The 23,221-nt window shown below is 36.0% G+C and overlaps 2 protein-coding genes across 2 annotated transcripts in view; one reads left to right on the forward strand and one right to left on the reverse strand.

Annotated features, from left to right (window-relative positions):
* MICU3 (Mitochondrial calcium uptake 3) overlaps positions 1–1,163 on the reverse strand; it is a 91,107-nt gene extending 89,944 nt beyond the window's left edge. The window contains exon 1 of the mRNA XM_090380423.1: positions 936–1,163. Coding sequence (XP_090236549.1) covers positions 936–1,163 — 228 coding nt within the window. The remainder of the gene's footprint in view (positions 1–935) is intronic.
* Positions 1,164–4,835: 3,672 nt separating this feature from the next.
* asrij (OCIA domain-containing protein asrij) overlaps positions 4,836–23,221 on the forward strand; it is a 40,462-nt gene continuing 22,076 nt past the window's right edge. Inside the window, exons 1-2 of the mRNA XM_090379959.1 lie at positions 4,836–4,990; positions 13,902–13,971. Coding sequence (XP_090236085.1) covers positions 4,901–4,990; positions 13,902–13,971 — 160 coding nt within the window. The 5' untranslated portion in view covers positions 4,836–4,900. The remainder of the gene's footprint in view (positions 4,991–13,901; positions 13,972–23,221) is intronic.

Consider the following 23,221-nt stretch of genomic DNA (forward strand, 5'->3'; position numbering starts at 1 on the left):
CGGGATTGGGTACACTTAAATAGAAATGGTGTAAGGATATTTGCTGATGCTATCAAGGCAGTGTTAGGTGGGTCGGAAAACTGCTAACTCAGTGATACAACAGATTAAAAGATTAACTAGAGTCACATGCAGAGATGAAAGTGATTCTTGCACTGCTTCTGCTGAAACATGCAGCAGCCTAGAAAGCAAGGTGTCAGAAATTTCAAGTGTTACTGTGGGTCATCATAGGAAAAGTAAATATGTGAGCTCTGTTAGGGTAACTAAGATTAAGAACAGGTGCAGGCATACTTGCATGCACACTAATGCTAGGAGCATAGTAAAAATTTTGATGAATTTGAAGTATTGATTGAGTCATAAAACGCACACATTACAGGAATTTGAAGACATGGCATAATTCAGATAGAAGGAATGTAGAATTTGAAAAGGGAGAATGCAATATATATAGAAAGGGCAGACAGAACAGGAGGTGACATAGTACTAGGAAAATATGAGTAGGGCTTTGTTATTATTATTATTATTATTAGCCATATGGTGCAAGGAAGCTTGTAGGCCTAATTGAGTGTGATGAATATAACAAACAACTATACAGAGAAACAGAGTAGGCTAGTAAATCAGAATGCCTTATAATGGAGAATTTTAACTTTCCAGATATTGACTGGAACTTGTGGATTGGTCGGTCACTCACTCACACACTAGCAAAACTGACTTTTGTGGATTTATTGGATGACTGTTTCCTATGCCAGAATATTAAGGAGGCAACAAGAGGAAGCAATATTCTTGATCTGATTATCAGCAGCAACTAAATTGAGTACTAATTTGACATATTTATACATTACCACAAGAATTATTAAATATTTGCTTTTAAAAAAAAGTGCGGCCAATTGGAAATTGGGAACAATGCACTGCACCCAATTTCGCCTTGTCAGAAAACTAACCTGATCACGTTGACGGGCATGAACAACGTTTTGACGTGCCGTTAAGTTTCCATCGAATAAAACTCCAAGAATAACTCCTGTCGCACCAATGCCACTAGCACCTAAGAAAAAATGCAGGATATTATTATTTCTATGTGATTTTAATTTCTGAAATTTGGCGTTATTCCCAAATGGTCTAAGCAAATATCTGTATACCAGCTTCAAAAAGTCAACTTTTCTAGTAGCCATGTTAACTGAATCAGTACGATGTACGCATGCGTTCAATACATGAAATAAACATCTGTGCTGTGAAACTCTGATTTTTGGTTTCGGTTACACAAGCAAAATATGCTGAACTTTCCGATGAAAACCATTAAAATTCTAATCCAGGAATGCATAGTTAATAGCTATCTTTAATTTACCAACAATCCATGCGAAGAAAAAAGTTAATGCTTCCGTAATACCCATGAAAACATATAGGCGCCAGTAAAAATGCATCTCTCAGAAATTTCCAGGATGAAAACTCACGAATTCGTACTGCCTTTTTATGAATGTATTTTATTTATGATGAACGAAGTTCTTTTCTAAACAAGAATTTAATGATACAGTTCCAAATGTCTTTCAAAACAGTGCACGATCGGTCCTACAGTTTGGAGAACCAGATGCAAGAAGGCAAGAATGAATGTTGCCCACCCAGTCGTCCTTGCCTGGACTGAGGAGGTGTCTCCCATTTGTATGGATTTGGAGCCTTTTTCAATAGGAGGCGCGGGGTTTTTTGGCACCCCCCCCCTTCAAGGTCTAATCTTGGAAAAGTTTCATTATCCAGGACCGAACACTTTGTAAAATAAGTAAAATCATTCAAAAGAAACGAAAATATTAAGACATTTTTATTGTTAGATAATGTCCCTGCTCAGTCTTCCGGTGAATTTTTATCAAGCTGTGATGACAACATCAAATGTCTTTTCTTACTACACAGTTCCTGGTCCTCGTACAGCCTATGGAAGTTATACTCTTCAATATATAAACATACATATGGAAGGAAACAATTGAATGTTTTTTTTTTTTTTTTTTTTCTGTCGAGAGGACAAAAGACAGTGGTCAATAATAAAAATAATATAAATTTCACTATTTACAAATGAATTACATGTTCAAAATAAGTAAAGTAGAGTGCCATAATATAAGTAATAAAAAATCTATTAAATGATGGAAATGTTCTTAGTTGTTTAGATAGAATCAAAGATAAATATTATCAAAATGTGGTTCACAGTTGTTGTTATTGGATTTTAGGACCATCAGCGACTAAGGCCATGTTGCTCCGTGTATATTGCTGTAAATTGCGTGTGTTCTGAAGTTGATTTTCTGTTCGCTAGACCAAAAACCCAAGTTTCCGAGAGAGAAAACCATACTATCATCGTTTGAGGCCAACTAACTCAGCCACGTTGTGGAAAAGACCCATAAAAATTCCTCCCTTCACCGATCGGATTCGAACTCAGGTCTTTTATACCCAGTGTAGAGAAGACAGCGATCCTACCAACTGTGCTACCCACGAGGATGTGGTTCACAGTATGGCGAAAGAGGTATTAATTTTGGAGATGTAACAACTTGCTAATATGAAGATGCCATAGATACAGTAGCATGTCAAGGGAGAAAATCTATACGCGAATAAGACGAAGTAGACTTTTATTACGTTAATGGAAAAAAATTATTTGTATAAGACTGACGAACGAAGTCGGGTTTAGAACGACACAGTTGCTTGAGGGTCCCAAGGTAGCTGGGGAGGGAGACGAAGTGCTCGAACTACCGCAGTTAGTTTAAAGCAGTATTTCTCAACCGGTACTCCGCAAGTCTTTAACCAATAAAAATGAAAAGTCAGATTATTAGAACTATAATATTTTATATTAGAACCAAGTGAAGTTTCGTCCATAAAATTAAGATAATTGCAACCCTGCTCTCCTCTCGCTTTCCCCAACTTCTTCCTCTGCCTCCGCATTACCCTCTCCAATACCTTCCCTTCACCACCTTAAGCCCTATTCACACGCGGCACTCGGTGGCTCCAAGCAGCGTCGGGAAGACTCTGACACTCGTCGCAAAAGATTTTCCTGCACGCCACTGCCATGGACAGTTGCAATTTAAAAAAAAACAAAAAAAAAAAAAAAACACAGTACTTCTCAAGGAGCAACGTTACTCTGTTACGCCACCGAGTGAATAGTGTTTTGTTTTGTTTATTTAGAAGCTTATTCACTAGCTCTATTTTTGTCTCACCGATTCCCTCTTACCACGTTATCGTTTTCTCTGCAAACTCACATAACATACATACGTGCATCTAATGATGTCAGTCCTCTTTTGCAGCCATCTTATAAAATTCAATTTAGAAATCACATAGGCTTCTTTTTTAATTAGTTCGACTACATTGTTTTCATTTGTTGATTTCATTTCATTCAAACGAAAATGACACACTCGTGCTGTCATTTTCGTTTTTACCACTGCTTACGTCACACCAAACTGACTCAACGTCGCTATGATCACCTACGTCGACTGGATGTACTGCCTTAGATTCAATGTACTGTACCTTTTAACTAAGAGCACAAATTCTCCACCCCTGCTGTCCTGTCTATCCTTCCGGAATACAATCTACTCCTGATATTCAAATTCATCATCCCTTATGTTTGATGACACCACATCTCTGCTGTTCCTAAAATATCTGCATTTGATGAGTTACTGAGTACCTCAAATTCAATGTAAACCCCTGGTTTGTAGCCGTTAAGTGTGTTGGTACGGCGGCGTGCCTTGTATATACAATTAGGATTTCTTATTATGTTTCTTCTTATAATACAGAATCTGTTGCATTAATTGTATTACAATTTTGAAAATGCATTGTGCACGTTGCTTTAGGCTACAGTACTGTACATGCTATCAGTCGTGGAATTATACGCGATTGTCATTTTAGAGGTTGAATCTCCTCTCCTTAAATCAAGTTTACAGTGGACAAGAGACTTGAAAACCCTTGTTTATAGGTCCACACTCACCTGCCCCTTTTAATAGGTCAGTCCCCTCCCCTTTTGTAAATGTTTACATATCGCCCTATCATTAGTACATCATCACGAGCTTAGACGCTAGCAATCTGATTTATTTATTTTTTATGTAACTTTTTCATTTTCTATTTTTATTTTGGATCCTCTCCACCACAGGATGATCCACCACTGCATGGTGTAATCATTGTATTGTTTATTTAATAGAAAAAATCTATTCGATCAGTGTTTCATGGCTCATTTTACAGTTTTTCTCGGACTCAGTAGAGAGTGGTATATGAATATTCTTTAGGCTCCTTGTGTGAGTATTTCGTTAGGACCGCAACAAATTTATAAATGTTCTCTCTGGCTTTCTAAATTCACTCGGAAATCTTTATTTTTAAATTATAGATGGAGTGAAGAATTAGGCTGCTTCCTTTTGTGCCCTCGTGGGTAGTACAGCTGGTATAATCACTGTCCTCCCCGCACCGGATGGAAAAGACCTGAGTTTGTATTCCGTAAATGAAGCCAAGAATTTTTATGACTGTTTTTTACAAGTGGCTGAGTCAGTTGTTCTCAGGAGAGGGTGGCATGTTTTTTCGACTGGAAGCTTGTTTTTTTTTTTTTTTTTGAAAAAAAAAAAAAAAAACAAATCGACCACAGAACACGCGCAATTTACAGAAATATTTTATAAACTGCGCAATATGGCCTGAGTTGCTGATGCGCCTAAAATTTTACAGCAACCAATCTCTCTATAACAGCTTCTTTTTGTCAATTAGCCAAACTTTATTTTTCAATGAAGTTTTCAAAGTAGCACGAATTTTGAGATGACAGGTGTCGCTGATAGCTGGATCGTAGTTGAAATTACTGTATATTCGGTTGAGCGTGTTGTGCTGTATCGTGTTTTGTTGTATTGCATTCTCTTTTTGAATTCGTTTTGTGCTAGTATAGTTCTAGGTTTGAATTTTATTTAATACTATGAGCACTGAACCTCAGGTTGCAGAAGGATATCCAAAAGATATACCTAAGCATGGCTCTTCACCTGGTTACCATCCTTCGCCACATGCTGTATGTAAAGTTCGTCACTATTATAAAAATTTAGTGTTATTCTGAAGTAGCAGAAATCAAAATTTTAATGTAAAAATAACAAAACAAGACGATAAATATTTTGGAGTGCTGATTACAGAAGTAGCTATATAAAGAAATTAAATTTTATCAATTGTTTCATCATATGATCTGATATTAAAAATTGCACTCAATGGAACACTTAAAATAAGTTCAAACTACTTAATTTTAATAAAAGTAATAAAATTTAAATACATTCATCATAAGCACTGACAAAACAAAAAAGAGGATTTCAGCATTATCATTAGCAGTGGCATATGATGCAAGAAGGCAAGCTTATACAGCATCAGAAAAAAAAAAAATCCACTTTCCATTCACCTCGCCATCTGCTCCAACAGTTTGTCCAGTTCTTCCTTGAATTTATTTAAGCCACCAACTTCCACAATGACGTTTTCAAGTTTTTTACAACAATCAACCACTTGCTGGCTAAAGGCAAATTTCTGTGCTTCCATTCTGTAACTGTCTTTCCTTAATTGGAATTTATGTCCCCTCAGGAGACTAATCTGGTAAAGAGGAAGAATCCCATCAGCATTGAGCTTGCTCAATCCGTTCAAGGCCTTATACAAGTCAATTAGATCACTTTTGCCTAGTCTCCAGATACTGCAATTTGCAGAACTTAAGCCTTTCTTGGTAAGAGCACCCTTTTCATCAATCTTGTTGCCCTTCTCTGTACCCATCCCAGCAGCTCTATATCTTTCCTAAAATGAGGCCTCCAAACCTGCATGCAGTACTCAAGGTGTGGCCTGACCAGGAGCGGTTTAAGGTCAGTTGAGGCCCCGGGCGCAGAAGAAAATATTGGCCCCCTGAAAAAAAAAGAGAGAGATAGGGAAAATAAAAATACACGTTAACCATTTTTTTAAATAAATAAAAAATATTATGTACTATTAATGTTTTATTTCCAATAAAATTTGAATATAATATATGTAATATAATTAATAATAGCATAATAATAATCACAAAGTTTTGAACTAATATGTTCAAATAATTTGTTGGGGTTTTACGTGGGCTCTTCAGAAGTCGGGCCCAGGGCGTGCGCTCGCCATTAAATCCGCCTCTGGGCCTGACCATTGCCTTAAAAAAATGATAGCACCTTATCCTTGCTATCAAAATTCCTGTATATCATTGACAAGACCCCATGAGCTGCTTTAGCAACCTATCTGCACTGCTCTGAAAACTTCATATCTGTTGGCACAATTACCCCCATGTCTTTTACATTCTCCACTATCCTGAGTGTAGTACTGCACAGTTGGTACATTACACTGGGGTTACTGCTATGCATATGCAGTACTTTGCATTTGTAAATGTTAAATTCTTCCTTGAATGATTCCCATTTAGAATTTGCTGATGGTAATGTCATCAGATGGTCCCACCGTATAGAATTTTAAAAGTGTTTGAGACCACTAGTCACTTTTAAAAGCAAAAATTCTTCCCTTTACCATTGATGGTAGTTACATCTTTAAGTAAATCCCTGTTACCCCCTTTAGGTGTACTATAGCCCCAGAAGCTTAAGCGCCATTAAACCTCCATAACACACACACCTGTTACCCCCATCACTGCCACCTACAGTGATGGGGGTAACAGTGATGGTTTCTTTATTTGCAGATTCTTAATGCTTGAATAATCACTGCTGATAATCAAATTAAGAGTATTACTCCACTTGGTTGCCTCTTGGACATGCTTCTGTAGAAAACTGTTACCCAATAAATCCACAAAAGTCTTGCTAGTCTGTGTGTGACCAATCCACAAGTACCAATCAATATCAAGAAAGTTAAAATCTCTCATTATAAAACATTCTGATTTCTGTCTATGGTTGTTCATTGTATATACTCATCAGAGTCAGTAGGCCTACAACACACTCCTACTCTCATTTTTGTTTTCCCAGTACTTATGTCACACCAAACTGACTCAACATTGCATTATCCACCCATGTCAACTGGATGCACTGCCTTAGATTTTGTGTTTCTCAACTAACAGCATAACCCCCCCGCCTTCCTTTTCTATTCTTTCTGTATGCAATGTACTCCCTAAATTCCAATTCAGCATTCTTTATATCTGTGTGACACCACTTCTCTGATATCCCAACAATATCTACCTTCCATGTCTTGACCAGCACTTCAAATTCATCAAATTTATTTACTAAACTTTTCTGTTCTTTCTGTATGCAATGTACTCCCTAAATTCCAATTCACCATTCTTTATATCTGTGTGACACCACGTCTCTGATATCCCAACAATATCTACCTTCCATGTCTTGACCAGCACTTCAAATTCATCAAATTTATTTACTAAACTTTTCTGTTCTTTCTGTATGCAATGTACTCCCTAAATTCCAATTCAGCATTCTTTATATCTGTGTGACACCACGTCTCTGATATCCCAACAATATCTACCTTCCATGTCTTGACCAGCACTTCAAATTCATCAAATTTGTTTACTAAACTTGGTGTACACACTCTTAGTTCCTACTCTTAGTTATCCTAACACAGCCCATGTATTTACTTTTTCCATGATGATGATTCCCAGCAGTTCTTGAAATCCTCAGCACCTTGCTTTTCAGGCTGCTGCTCATTCAAATAGAAGCAGTTTAAGAATCATTTTCACCTCTGCCTACGGCTGCTGTTAATCTTTTAGTCTGTGAATCTCCCCAAGCTAACAGTTTTCTGACCAACCTAACACTGCCTCAATACCATCAGCAAATATTCTTGCACCCTTTCTGTTTAAGTGTATCCCATCCCTTGTATAAAGAGTCACTCCTGTTAGTAAGCACAGACCATGCTGAGAAAAAAATTCTACCCCATGAGCCTTGCACACTCTACAGGGCCAAATTGATTGACAAGGCTCTCATCATTACTCCCTCCTGTCATGTCTGGGCAGAATTGCTGACACTTTCAAATTTAATCCTAACTTGTAACTTTTGTTTTTTTTCAACATTGACCTGTACTTGTTAAGTAAATCCACAGATCTCCTACTCTTAATGTCATTAGTGCCAACGTGTACAACAATATTACTTTTTTGTGCCCTTAAAAGATGATATCTGCTCTACAACATCATCAACATTTGTCCCTGACAGATATTCCCTGGTCCTATTTTACCTATCCGTTTTGCACAATATGTTAACATACTAATTGTATGGTACTACACTCAGGTTAGTGGAAAATGAAAAAGTCCTGGGGTAATTGTGCAGTTTGATGTGAAGTTCTTCAAGCAGTGCAGACAGGCCACCAGATCAGCCCATGGAGGTTTGTTAGTATTATACAGGAATTTTGCCAGGAGGTGATTATTCCATTGTATAAGGTAGTGGTTAGGCTACATCTTGAGTACTGCAGACAGGTATGGATGCCTCATTTTAGGAAGGATGAGGATCTGTTGAATTGGGTGCAACGACGAGAAATAAGATTGATGAGGGAAACAAGGGTGCTCTTACCAAGAAGGGCTTCAGTTTATACAAATTGCAGCATCTAGAGACTAGGTACATGTGAAAAGATTTGATTGAGATGTTTGAGGCTTTGAATGGTTTGAGAAAGCTGAGTGCTATCAGAATCCTTCCTCTTGCTCAGTCTACACACACAAGGTGACATCAATTCAAATTGAGGAAGGATCGTTGCAGGTCTGATGTGCAGAAATTTGTCTTTATCCATCATGTGGTTGATTGCAGGAACAAACTCTCATCTGGTGGTTTAGAGGTGGGTAATTGGAATTAATTCAGTGTAGAACTAGATAATCCTTTAGAGGGGATGAGCAGGTGAAATGGGAAGTATTTGTTTTTTTTTTTGTTTTTTTTGGCTGATGCTCTATACACTTGCTTTTTTGCATCATTTGCTACTCCTGCTACTATTACTACTACTACTAATAATAGTAATAGTAATAATAATCTTAGTAGTGTGTCATCCTGTAGTGCAGCTTCACAAGGACTGTGATCCTGGGGAAGTGGGAAAGAAGGAAAAGAGCAAGTTACATAAAGGAAAATAAATAAATTACATTGCACCAGGACCCAAGCTCATGATTATATGCTACTCAACCTCAAGCAGTATGAAGAAAGTAACTGTCTCTATAGCCAATTCAATAATTTTGTGTTCTTTTGAGTGACCTCTCAATAATTCAGGTTGTGACAAAATAGTAATTAAATCTGCAGTATGCGATTGCACTGGTCACCCATGTCAACTGGATTCACAGCCTTAGATTTCTTTGTGGTTCTTGGCTAAGAATATTTAATTTAACTAATTTTTGTGCTTTTTAACCCTTCCCCCTTCTTATCGTGTCTATCCTTTCTCTATGCATTTTACTCCTCATATTCAAATTCCATATCCCTTATATCTGAGTAACACCACATTTCTGAAATCCCAACAATGTCTGAATTTGGTGTCATGACCAGCACTTCAAATTCATCAAATTTTTTTACTGTAATCCTAGCATTGGTGTACATGCTAGCTGCATCATATCCAAGTATCATCGTAAGGGGAGGAGCATGACGGCCAGGTTTTTGAGTATTTTTGATGTGAAAACATCTACGGTGGCACTGGAGTAAAACCGATTGGTAAAGAAATTTTCTTACGAAAATGAATGAAATTTTTTATGGAAATGATGCAATTGACGTCACTTCCTGTTAGGTGGCTATTAGATTTTTAAATGATGTCACATCCTAAATGGTGCTAACAATGCTAACTCAGTCACTAATGTTGATTCGGTAGAGTAAGTAGGTAGTTGATGCACTAATGTATGCTGATGCATCTAATAAACCTCCAAACAAACAAACAAACATCATACTAAGATATGGAAATGACATCACTTCCTAAATGATGCCAACTCAGTTATTAACATTGATTTATTATTATTATTATTATTAATAATAATAATAATAAATCAATGTTAATAACTGAGTTGGCATCATTTAGGAAGTGATGTCATTTCCATATCTTAGTTTTGGTAGAGTAAGCAGTGGGTAGTAATATTATGCAAGAATAAAAGATTCAAAGCCACCAAAGAAGCCTCTCGTGTTGAAAAGGAACAAGTTCAAAAACATATGGAACGAAAAAAATGCAGACTTTAATAAAATCTGCTTCTCAAGATTTTGATCAACATCAGCCTTCTAAGTAGCGTAAGTAAGTGATCAAACCATTCAAAATTTTTAAATAGTTTTATTCTAGTGCTGCCATAGATGTTTTCACATAAAATAAAACATCTTTCATGCATACAGGGTACACACACTGCTGTTTTTTTTAGTTAGACCTAGGAACACTAATGTTTGTTTGTTTGTTATTTGGTTTTTAGGAGCATTAGCAACTAAGGCCATATTGCTCCGGGATATGTGGTGGTCATTCCCTGACCTTTCCGCGTCCTGTATTTGGTGGTGACAGGCTCGAACCCCGGTCTAATCAAGAAGCGTGTGCTATGCACTGCTGCTCCTTCCCACCTGTCAGGACCACTTATATGCATTCATTTAGATCATGATTTGGGGGCATATGCATACAAGTACACACACACACACACCTGTTCTTACTCTTAGTTACCCTCACACAGCCCATATATTAATTGTTTCATGATTACTCCCAGCAGGCCTCGAAATATACAGCACCTTGCTTTCAAGACTGCTCCTCATTCCACTAGAAGCAGTGCAAGAATCACTTTCACCTCTGCCTGCGGCTGTTGTTAATGTATTAATCTGTGTAACCTCCCAAGCTAGCAGTTGGAAGGTTACTGACTTGAGTTTCAACTCTTGTTGGTGAGAAGGTATGCAGTGTGAAAACATTAGCAACTCAGCTATGGTCTTCACTTTGCCTACACACATTTAAATAAAACATATATACTTCTCCACTGGAGCAGTACATTTTATTTAGAGTAGTGCAATGCTAAGACAACTTGTAGTGAAGGTGCCTTCACAATATGAGATCAGTGCACTAAATAGCAAATAGTTTGCTATTTAGTGCACTGATCTCTGTTTGCCTGACACTACATAGAAAAATAGCTTTGTCAGCCACATACAATAATGTTCTTTAGTGCTCGTAGCACTGGCTTTCACCAGTCACTTAATTTACTAAATTTTATTTCTCTCACATCTGATATTGTGTGGATACTTCTTGTCATTGTTAGGTGGCTGTTAGATTTTTGGCAGCCAACTTGTGATGAGTGAAGGTGCCTCCACAATATGAGATCAGTGCAGTAAGGAGCAAACTTAGTTGCTCAACACTACATTAGCATTAGTAAAGGCATTTAATGCAAGAAAGCAAGCTTATGCAGCATCAGCCAAAAAAAAAAAATAAAATAAAATAAAATAAATAAATAAAAATAAATAATCACTTCCCCTTCACCCCTCTGTTCGTTCGAAATACCTGTCCAGCTGAGCCTTAAACTTATTTAGGCCATCAACTTCCACGACAAGGGATGGAAGTCTGTCCTGCCAACCAACCACCCGCTGGCTAAAAGCAAATTTCCTCACGTCTATCCTACATCTGTCTTTCCTCAATTTGAATTTATGCCCTCTCAGGTGATTATTCTGAGCAAGAGGAAGAATCCCATCAGCATTGAGCATGCTCAAACCATTCAAGGCTTTATACACCTCTGTCAGGTCACCTCGCTGGTGCCTAGTCTCCAGACACTGTAATTTGCAAAACTTAAGCCTTTCTTTGTAAGAGCACCCCTTTGTTCCATTCACTAATCTTGTTGCCCTTCTCTGTACCCGTTCCAGCATCTCCACATCCTTCTTGAAATGAGGCCTCCAGACCTGTATACAGTACTCTAGGTGTGGCCTGACCATTGCCTTATACAAGGGAATAATCACCTCCTTATCTCTGCTAGAAAAATTCCTATATATCATCGACAATACACCATGAGCTACTCTTGCAGCCTGTCTGCACTGATCAGAAAACTTCATATCTGCCTTCACACAACCACCCCCGGGTCCCTTTCATTCTCTACCACTGTCAGTGTAGTACCAGAGAGTTGATACATTGCTCTGGGGTTGCTGTTTCCCATATGTAGTACTTTACATTTGTCAATGTTAAACTTCATTTGCCATCTCTCAGCCCATCTGCTCAACCTTTCCAGATCCTGTTGCCGTAGCATAATGTCAGTAGTGTCCTTGACAACCCTGCCAACCTTCGTATCGTCTGCAAACTTGGACATTAAGCTTGATATACCATCATCAATATCATTTATAAATACAGAAAACAATAATGGACCCAATACTGAACCCTGAGGGACTCCACTAATAACATTATTCCACGATGAGCAGTGTCCATTGATTACCATTCTCTGTCTTCTCCCCCTCAACCACCCCTTTATCCATAGCAGCAATTTGCCTCCACTGCCACACTGCTCCAATTTGTGCAGCAGTCTTCCATGTGCAACAGTATCAAAAGCCTTTCTAAGATCCAAGTATATAATATCAAAGTTATTCCCTGCATCCAGTTCTTTTGTGACTGCATCATAGTATCCAATCAAATTGGTCAGGCAAGACTTCCCCTTAACAAAACCATGCTGTGTCTGAGCTATAACTGAAGTCTTGTCTAGATGATCCTTCAGTGCTTCTTTAACCAGTGCCTCCATTAATTTTCCGGGAACAGAAGTTAAACTAACAGGTCTATAATTACTTGTGTCGCCCCTTGATCCTCCTTTGTGAATTGGGGTCACATTTGCACATTTCCAGTCTATGGGTACCTCCCCTGAGTCCAAGGAAGCTCTCATAATTATGGCTAAGGGTTTGCTTACTTCCTTTGCTGCCTCCTTTAATATAACTGGATAGATCCCATCCACCCCAGGTGCCTTTCTTGTATTTATCTTCAACAATTTCTCCTCCACTACTCTCAGTTATTACAAGATTCTCTAGCTTACTGCCAGAGTTGAGTACACCTCTGGCATTCCCCACGCTGAATAACTCCTCATGTGTGAATGTCGATGCAAAATATTCATTTAGTTTGTTAGCTACCTGAGCAGGATCATCAGCAGTTGACCCATCGATATCAAGTGAACCAATCTGATTCATCCCCTTCCTTCTAGAGTTTACATAAGAAAACTGTTTTGGTCACTACTTACAGTAATGTTTTTTTAGCATTTTTGGTACTAGCTTTCAACAATCACTTAGTGATGCAAATAAATTAATTTTTGTTTATACTGCATGCTCAACCTTTCAGCTATGGTAGCCTGTTATTGCCAATGAGATGCTTTAACTTTACAAGCTTGCTTAAAATTTTTGTCTAGTCACTCTTTAATTTAGATCAATTTCTTATATCCAAAAGTTTGCTCAAATAATTAAATGTTTGCCCAAATATTTAATTAGTCTTTGGAAAAGAAAATTTTTGCGTAATTATTCTCTAATTATCCTTTCTCAATTTAAATTTGTCCACATATGTATATCACCTAAAACAGAGTAAAAATGTCTTCACCATTTAGTTTATTCAACCCTCTTAGCATACTGAGGTGCCTCCGTAGCCAGGTGGGAAGGAGCAGCAGTGCGTAGCACACGATTCTTGATTAGACCGGGGTTCGAGCCTGTCGCCACCAAATACGGAAGATGTGGAAAGGTCAGGGAATGACCACCGCATATCCCGGAGCAATATGGCCTTAGTTGCTAATGCTCCTAAAAACCAAATAAACAACAACAATCTTAGCATACTGAATAGTTTTAGGAAAGTATTTACACTATGGTATAAATTTTGGTTTATGTGTATTTCTGAAATTTAATTTCAATATTAGCATTTTACCTAAATTCAGTCTGTGAAATTTAGTTTTATAACACCTTAAGGATTTTAAGTTTACTTTTTTATGTATTTTGGTACTTCATCTAATTTTATGTGCACCAAAAGTGATTATATTTCACTCGATCATAAAATGAACCATTTTTGTTTTTCTTTCAAACTAGAAATATCATTTTTCAAAAGAAGAAATGCGTGCTTTACGTGAATGTAATCGAGAAAGTTTTTATTACAGATGTAAGTATTTACTATTTAGTATTTGTTTTTTCCTGCAATTCATATGTGAATTGTAATATGAAAAAATTGCAATTTTTTGGCTGAATCCTAGGACAGGTCTACCATTCACTTAATGATAGCATTTCCTCTGACGATTGCTTTCTGTTAACCCAGATGAGTTATGGGATCCAAGTTATGTGGGATCTATTGTATAATTTGGTAACAGCATTTAGGGATTCTATTTTGATTGCATTTCTATTGATGTACATTATGATTTGGATCTCTGTGAACATTCTAGAATGCATGAAGAGGCTGCTACCTTGTAATATTATCAAGTGACACTAGCAATGTTTCTGAATAACTAAGGGTTATATCAGATTTGTATTTCTGAAAAGTGTCACTAAGAAAATTCAGTAAATGAGAAAAAAATCAGATTATTAATTTTGCTGTTTCATTTATAAAACTGACAGTGTATTTATTCTATGAACTGAAGCACATTGAAAAGCTGAGTGAAGGTCTTGTGATCGATAGATCATTGTGGTGATGTAAGTGCTAGTTATGACTTGCTCATAACTAGCTGTAATACTGCACAATGACTGAACACCTTCTGAACATCTCCATTGTTACCTTATAGTTCTAGAAAGTCACCACCTCTTCACACATATTTAGCTGTGTGAGAATCATTAAATTAGGAGCTATCACTTAGTCACTAACTGAATACCGATTGTTAGAACTCATTAGGCGGACAGTATGGATTTTTTAGTTACCAGCATGTGCATTCTGTCCTAGAATTTTAACCATGTACTTATTAAAATTGTCTATAAAATATCATTGTAAATACACCATAGTTAGCTCATAATAATAAACTACATTTGTAGTGACAATAGTCTTCTCTTATTAATGAAGCATTACTTATTTGAGGTAGTGCAATACATGGTAACTCATTGTGAAGGTACTCACATTATGAGATGCAATTAAATTGATGCCCTTACACTACGAATGTAATTTATTTTTATGAGCTAACTATGGTGTATTTACACCAATATTTTATAGTTAATTTACACTCATATCCTATTATGCCTTGTGCATTTATATTTTTATTATTAAAATTGTGTAGAAGGCAGTGAAAGAGCTATTAATTAAAAGAATGTGTTTATTAAAAAATTAACTTTAATCAGAGTTAATAAGATGCTCATCATACAATCGTGGTGCATACTGTCTTTAATGGAACAACAACCATATGCTTTTTTGGCACATTTGTGTGTGTATATATATTTTTTTATATATATATTCTAAGTGCGTATTGTCTTCACTGTGCTTGCCCATCTGCAAGTAACAGAGGGATTTCCAGGTGACAGATTTTCATGAAATTTTGTATTTGAGCCTGTGATAAATATTTGTTGAGTCAAAACAAATTTCATTAAAATTGGACAAATAGAAATCCAGTAATTATTTTTTTCATTTTTCCCTACAAATTCTATGGAAAAAAAGAAATTCATAGATTAAATGTAGTTTTAATGCAGTATTATTAGCTTTAGATGGGCTGTGCATGCCTAACCTGTATTGTTATGTAAAACTTATGAACATAATGTCACTTATGAAGAGATATATATAGAGAGAGGAAAAATCGACTTAAAAAAATAAGAGTAATAAATATTATATAGTTGTAATTAAACTGAATGACTAAGTTTAGAGAACATAAAAGTATAAAGTTATAATCTTAGTAATTAATAGATAAGGAGATAACTATATTTACTTTTCACTTCTATTAATCATAGATAAATAAAGAAAAATTCAATTAATTTAAGAAAAATTGAATGCACCTAAAATGTAATGCACTGTGTGCACTGACTAACATTTTTTTTTTTAAAACACAAAGAGCATACAATTATACTGTGGAAACTTGGTAATAGTACAGTGTTAACACACTTTATAATAATACAGTATTGAAAGGGCAATATAGATTTACAGGATAGAAATATATTATATGCATAGTAAAGTTGAAAAGTTTAAATTTTTGCTGCATCAGCAAAAATAAATAAAAAATCTTGTGTGTACAACTTATTCACTCTTTTATATTCTTCCCACCACTCAGCTGCCCCTTAATTTGGTTGCACTGTCAACCTTGACCAGGGAGGCTGTTTATTCTTGTGGTCAACAATGTGCTGACTAAATGTCCCAGCAGCTCATATCCCCCCTTTTCCCCTGCTAAATTTCCAAGCTTTCTAACCAACACCTTTGTAGTCTCTCCTTATAGGTTCTCTCTTTTCTGTTCTCAGCAGATGTGTCACCCATCTTTGGATCCTATCAAAGAAGTTCAGTATCTTTCTTTATATGCAGCCTCCCAACTTGAGCACAGTATTCCAAATGTGGCCTCAGCAGTGATTTGTTTAATTGAATAATAACCTCCATCTTCCCAGATAATATACACACATAAAAAATAATTAAAAATTATTATATATGGTAAAATAAAAAAGACCATGGTGGCTAACACTAGAGAAAAATAGCAAATAAAAATGCACAAAAAAATGTTTTCTCTGCATAAGATGGCGCCTCCGTAGCCAGGTGGGCAGGAGCAGCAGCAGTGCATAGCATAATGCTTCTTGATTAGATCAGGGTTCGAGCCCATGACCACCAAATACAGAAGATGCGGAAAGGTCAGGGAATGACCACCGCATATCTCCGGAGCAATATGGCCTTAGTTGCTAATGCTCCTGAAAACTAAATAACAAACAACAATCTGCATAAGATGTACAGGATGTAATACTGTTAATAAATACCAATACTATTAATAATAATAGTAAAATCCTGTTGCGATGAATATCGTTTGAATGAAAATATTTCTGGTCCCAGCCAATTCCCCTTATTATGAGTGTTTTATGAGTCTCTTTTGAACAAAATACTTAAAGAAAAATTTGATGCAGCAAATTATTTTTCCAAGCCTACCTGTGCTAAAATGTAGTAGTCGTAGTGGCAAATATGCAAGAAAGCACACTTATATAGCATCAGCCAAAAAAAACTACACACTTCACTCATCCATAACCTCCAAAAATGTGTCTAGTTCTTCCTTGAATTTATTCAGACCACTCACTTCCACAATGATAGATTGAAGACTATTCCAACAATCAACCACCCACTGGTGAAGGCAAACTTTTGCGTATCTATCCTGCAACCATCTTTCCTCAACTGGAATTAGTTCCCTCATGTGGGTAGTCTTAGCAAGAGGAAGAATGCCATCAACATTTAGTTTACTCAATCCATTCAAGATCTTAAACATCTCAATCACATCTCCTGCAGGTGCCTAGTCTCTAGACACTGTAGTTTGAAGAACTGAAGCCCCGTTTTGAGCAACCTTTTGTTCCTTATACCAATCAGGTTGCCTCACTCTGCATCCTTCCTAAAGTGAGACCTCCAGGGCTCTATACAGTACTCAAGATGTGGCTTAACCATGGCCTTGTACAAAGAGATGATCACCTCCTTATCCCTGCTGTAGCAAAGTTTCTATGCAAAACCCCATGACAAAACATTGACAAAACCCCATGAACTGTCCTGCTCAGAGAATTTCATATCTTACTGCGCAATTACATCCAGGTCTTTTTCATTTTTTGGTACTGTGAGTATAGTACCACATGTTGATAAGTTACTCTGGGATTATTGCTACCCATATACTCATGTCAGTGTTAAACTTCAACTGCCATTTCTCAGCCAATCAATCTAATTTACCAAGATCTTGTTGCATTAGTGCACCCTGATTACTATCATTAACCACCCTGCCAACCTTTGTATTATCTGCAGACAGACATTAAGCCTGATATACTTTTATCAATATCATTAATAATTTGAATATTGAATAAATATTCGAATGTTGAAAATTTTTGAATATTGAATAAATATTGAAAACAATAATGAAAACAGTAATAGGCCCAACACTGAACCCTGGGTGACTTCACTAATAACATTAGTCCACGAAGAGCAGTGCCTGTTGATAACTACTGTCTTCTTCCACTCAACCATCCCTTTATCCATAGCAGTAACTTACTCTTAATACCACATTGCTCCAGCCGTCACCACCAAATACGGAGGATGCGGAAAGGTCAGGAATGACCACCGCATGTTCACGGAGCAATATGGCCTTAGTTGCTAATGCTCCTAAAAAACAAACAACAACATTGCTCCAGTTTGTAGTACAGCAGTCTTTTATGTACAACAGTATCAAAAGTCTTCCTGAAATCCAAGTATATGATATCAGAATTATTTTTTGCATCCAGTTCCTTGGTCACTGCTTCATAGTATCTCATCAGATTGGTTTGACAAGACTGTCCCCTAACAGATCCATGCTGTGACTGCAGTATAATTGCATTCCTGTGTAGATGGTCCTGTTTTACTTTTTAACCAGTTACCCCATTATTTTCCCTGAAACATGTTAAGCTAACAGGTCTGTAATTACTCATGTCATCTTTTGATTCCATTTAAGAATTGGGGATTTATTTGCACATCACCAGTACATAGAACCCTCTCCTGAAGTCAAGGATGCTCTCGTAATTGGCTAAGGGTTTGCTTGCCTCCCTTAATGTAATTGGATAGATTCCATCCACCCCAGCTACCTTTCTTGTGTTTAGCTTCTACAATTTCTCTTCCACTTTCCTTTCAGTTATCACAAAATCATTTAGCTCCCTGTTAGAGGTTGAAAAGCTTCTGGCATCCCATCCCTTAAAAAATTCCTCATTGTGTGAATTTAGATACAAAATACCTATTCAGTTTGTAAGTAACATGAGCAGGATCATCAGCAGTTAACCCATTGACATCAAGTGGCCAAATGTGATTCAGTCTCATCCTTCTGCTGTTGATATTGTCTTTGCTGTTTTTCTTTGCATTCTTTGTCAGAAACTTCTCATGATCTTCCTTTGTGACTTGATTACAGACTAATTTATATGTACCATTATATTCTGTATCATCTGATAATTTATATGCATCCCATTTGCATTTTTCTTCTCTACCAAATATCTCAATACTTCATCTTACATCCATTTAAGTCTAATAAACCTCGAACATTATTTCTTTGTTGGTATGGAAAGCCTAGTACTTTCATTATTACTTCCCTGAATGCTTTCCATTTGCATAGAATTTAAAAACTGTGTGAGACCACAGTAATCACCCTTACAAAAGCACTTTTCACTTTACCCTTGACAGTAGTTATGTCTTTAATTAAATTCCACATTAGCACAGTGTGATTACTGCCACATAGTATTGGTTTACACTGAAAGAAAAACTTTTTTAGAAAATTATGAATGGCACCATGTGGTTCATGTCGTAAGGAACAAGAATGACTGAATTCACTTGGGAAACAAAAATGAAAGTAGTAAAATATGCGGCTATAGACATCATTCTGTACCACGTTTTCCACATTTTTGATGTAATGGTATACTAGCATCTTACAAAAATATATCAGATGGTATGATGAGGAAAAATGGATACCTGTAGGGATTTTTGTTGTAAGGGAAATTTAAAAAAAAAAATACTGAAGTTGAGGAAGGCATACCAAAAACAGATATCAAATATGAGAATAATAATGATTGGTTCTCCTGTTTTCGTGATTTTTTTTGCTCTAGAAACATTCCCATAAGTGATTTGCTTAAGCAGCAAAAGAAGTGTCAGAAAATGTGATTTATTGGAATTCTGAATTCACGTATTTTCAGTTGCACTAAAACTGAGTTTTCACATAATACAGAAAAAAGGTGAAAATTAAAACCAGAAATTGGTATAATTATATATGTTATGTATATACAATATTTCTGAATGTATAGTATTTGTTAAAAATAAAAGGCTCTTTCAAAAAAAAAAAAAAAAAGTGCTCCGAACAAAATGTTTACTCTTGTAGTATATGTTTTTCTCTTTTACTTATTCATTATTGATTTTAAGGTCAATATTCAAATAAAATAAAATAGAAGTTACTACTTCTGTATATCAGAAAAGTGCATCAGAATTATTTGAAAAAATAATGATTCCTTTGAAATAATTTTCAGTGATATTCATTAAAATGAAATTTCTGTGTTACAAAATGAGGTACTTGTCTGTTGTCTTTCCACTAGTAGTTACAGCATCAGAGCTGGTATAACTTTCATTCTAATTAAATACACATGTACACTGGTTAGACTTGTTACTTACACTGACAGGAAGATAATAGACAAGTACCCAAAATGAAAAAAAAAAAAATATAGGCTGCAACACGAGTGTGATGGTTCATTGTTTCTGCACAGCCACATTGAATACTTTCCACATAAATATGGTGCCGTGATTGAAGAGCAAAATGAAAGGTTTTGCCAAGATATCAGGATAAATAGAATGAGGCGATCATGGCAGACTACTGTTGATTTTTGAAAAGGGGTTCATTTGATGAGCATTTCAAAAAGGGCAAAAATTTATCCGTGTACCGCAGGCCCTTGTTATAACGCGGTTCGCTTTACGCTGATTCGCTATAACGCTGTTCTTATATTATAACCCATGTCTGACTATAACGCTGTCACAAATCACTATAACGCTCTTTTACAGATTGCATTTTTGGCATATTTAACGAAATCTTTTCATTTGATGGAGTGGATAGCTTGAAAATGAATAACAAAACAGCATTAAAACATTTCCCACACCGAACTTGAGAAAATTTCCCACGCTCAGTGAAATTTTCTCGCACACTAATTTAATTGCAGTACAGTGACTTGTTACATAGTTCCGAGATTAACATTTTAAAATATGATCAAGTATATTGCTTGTAATATTTGCATTATATGCATTTATCCGAAGTCTAGTCATCACTCAGTACAGCATTAGACATCGTGCGTAACAGACAGTTTACTCAAACATTGTATCATAATTAATGCAACCAATGCAGTTACATTTTTGAAGAGTTAATAACAGCGGATAAGAATGAAAAAGCAACGTCTGGACGCAGTACGGAGACTACAAATGTAAGAAAAAGACTGAATTTGAAAATTAAATTAGATGTTTTGAAGCAAATCGATTCCGGTCAATGACAAGCGGATGTCTGCCATAATTTAGGACTGGCAAGTTTAACTGAAAGAACAATTATAAAAAATAAAGAATTAATTTTAGCAGCAGGAAAGACAGCTGTTCTCTGCAAGCAACTAGGGCTACTTTAACTAATTTTATTGAAGATAATATCCAATGCAGAATTCAGTAGGTTAAATATTATAAAAAAAAAAAAAAAGAGAGAGAGAGAGAGAGATTAGCCTATATGATGATCTGAAGAAAACTCACCAAAAAAAGAAAAAAAAAAGTGGAACCATTTAAAACTAGTAAGGGCTGGTTGAATAGATTTAAAATCCAGGGAGAAGCCGCAAGTGCAGATCAAGGACCCGAAACTTTCAAAAAAGAACTTGTTAAAATTATTGAAGAGGGGTATTATGTGTTATACTTCTCAACAAGTTTTTAACATAGATAAAGCAGGATCTTTTTGGAAACGAATGCCTAAAAGAAGTTTCATATTGAAAGAAGAAAAAAACATGCCAGATTTCAAAGCGGCAAAGGATTGGTTGACTTTATTGTTGGGTGTTAATGCTGTGGGGGATTTAAAATTAAAACCCCCTTTTAGTTTACCAGGAAGAGGGCCAAAGTACAACCCAAAATCGACAAATTTTTCATGATTGAATTCATGATTTTAATTGGAATTTTAAGTTTAATTTTGATACATAAGTAGTTACCACATAATTATATATGCATGTAATGCAAAATATTTTATATGTACAAATATTTGAATATTAAATATTCTGACTGACATTTGTGCATCTTTTCACTACCGTTTATTATTGATTAGGAAATATCCTATGGCACCGACCGCAACTCACAAATACATATGTTACCTTATGGGAATGCGGTGCGTGCTTAGCGCAGATTCACTTAGCGCTCTGTTTTTCTGGAACAAATTATCAGCATTAAGCGGGGGTCACCTGTACAAATAAACTTCTCAGCCACTAAATAAAATATTGATTTAGTGAGATGATTGAGCACCAGTATACATTACCTGTAACTCTTAATACCCTGTACTGAAAACTCTTTGCTGATATTTGAAATATGTATTTTTCATTTTGTGCAAAAGAAAACTGATGTAATAAAGCAGAATTAAATACAGATTTGGCATTATCACCAAATTTGATTAATTTTGCAGATTTAACATCATCAACTTAAAGTAGCTAAAGTTCACTTATTTGCATTATAAAAGTTATGGTCTGTTTGTGGGGTCAGGAAAGGATCTGTTAAAGGAAGCAATTTCTATTGCAGAAATGTGACATAGAGTATCCTAGCAGTGGGGAGGGGAGCATTCCAGTAATCATTGTATAATTTGGTAACAGCATTTAGGGATTCTATTTTGATTGCATTTCTATTGATGTACATTATGATTTGGGTTTCTATGTGACAGGAACCTTTGATTCATATTTACTGTATTTTAGCATTAATTTAGTACAGCTATGAAGGTGAGTTAGTGAGCTCTTCATGACATCAATTCTGTATGGACGAGCATTGATTAGTAAATCTTTATTAAATTTATTTTATAAATGTAAAATTGTTTTAATTTTTTATTACAAGCACTTGATATAAAATTTCTTTACTAAGTTACCAATGCCATTTAGTGCCTTCAAGTATCAGTGGGGCTGGAGATTATTGATTCTGGGGTAGCTTCTGGATCTTTCTCTTAGGCGGCACACTTTTCCAGCAGCAGGCCACAATATTTCCAACATAATATTGTGGCCTGCTGTGGGCAAAGGTTGGCCACTTTTGCATTAATTTCATGATTTTTAAGATTGATAGGCACTGCAGCTCCACCGATTTTAGAGCCATATAATAGACTTGGCAAAAGTTACACCCTTGTATACTTTATGATTAGCTGAACTGTCAGAAATATAAACAAAATTTTTGTTTAATTTCCTTTTTTTTAAAACATTAAATAGGTGATTTTTGAACTGGCTTTAAAAGCTTTGCATCAGAAATGGTTACAGAATCTTTTTTGAGTATCCTGGATGTTGTGGTTTCACTAGATGCTCATTTGGAGTGAACTGAGTTCAAATTCTGTTGAACACTGGATGAATTCTTAAAGGCCTTGTTAATTGGGACCATAGTTACCTGATTTCAATCATCAGGAGGGAGTGGGGGTTTACCCTTAGTGAGTTATTGTGGGTTTTTCAGTCGTCACAGCAGATTGGTCTGTGAACACACACACACTTATATACTCATGATATGCTAGAGAAATCTGACCCAAGAT

Source organism: Mastigoproctus giganteus, chromosome 8, assembly GCF_048544385.1.
Source record: "Mastigoproctus giganteus isolate SK-2022 chromosome 8, ASM4854438v1, whole genome shotgun sequence".
Taxonomy (NCBI): domain Eukaryota; kingdom Metazoa; phylum Arthropoda; class Arachnida; order Uropygi; family Thelyphonidae; genus Mastigoproctus; species Mastigoproctus giganteus.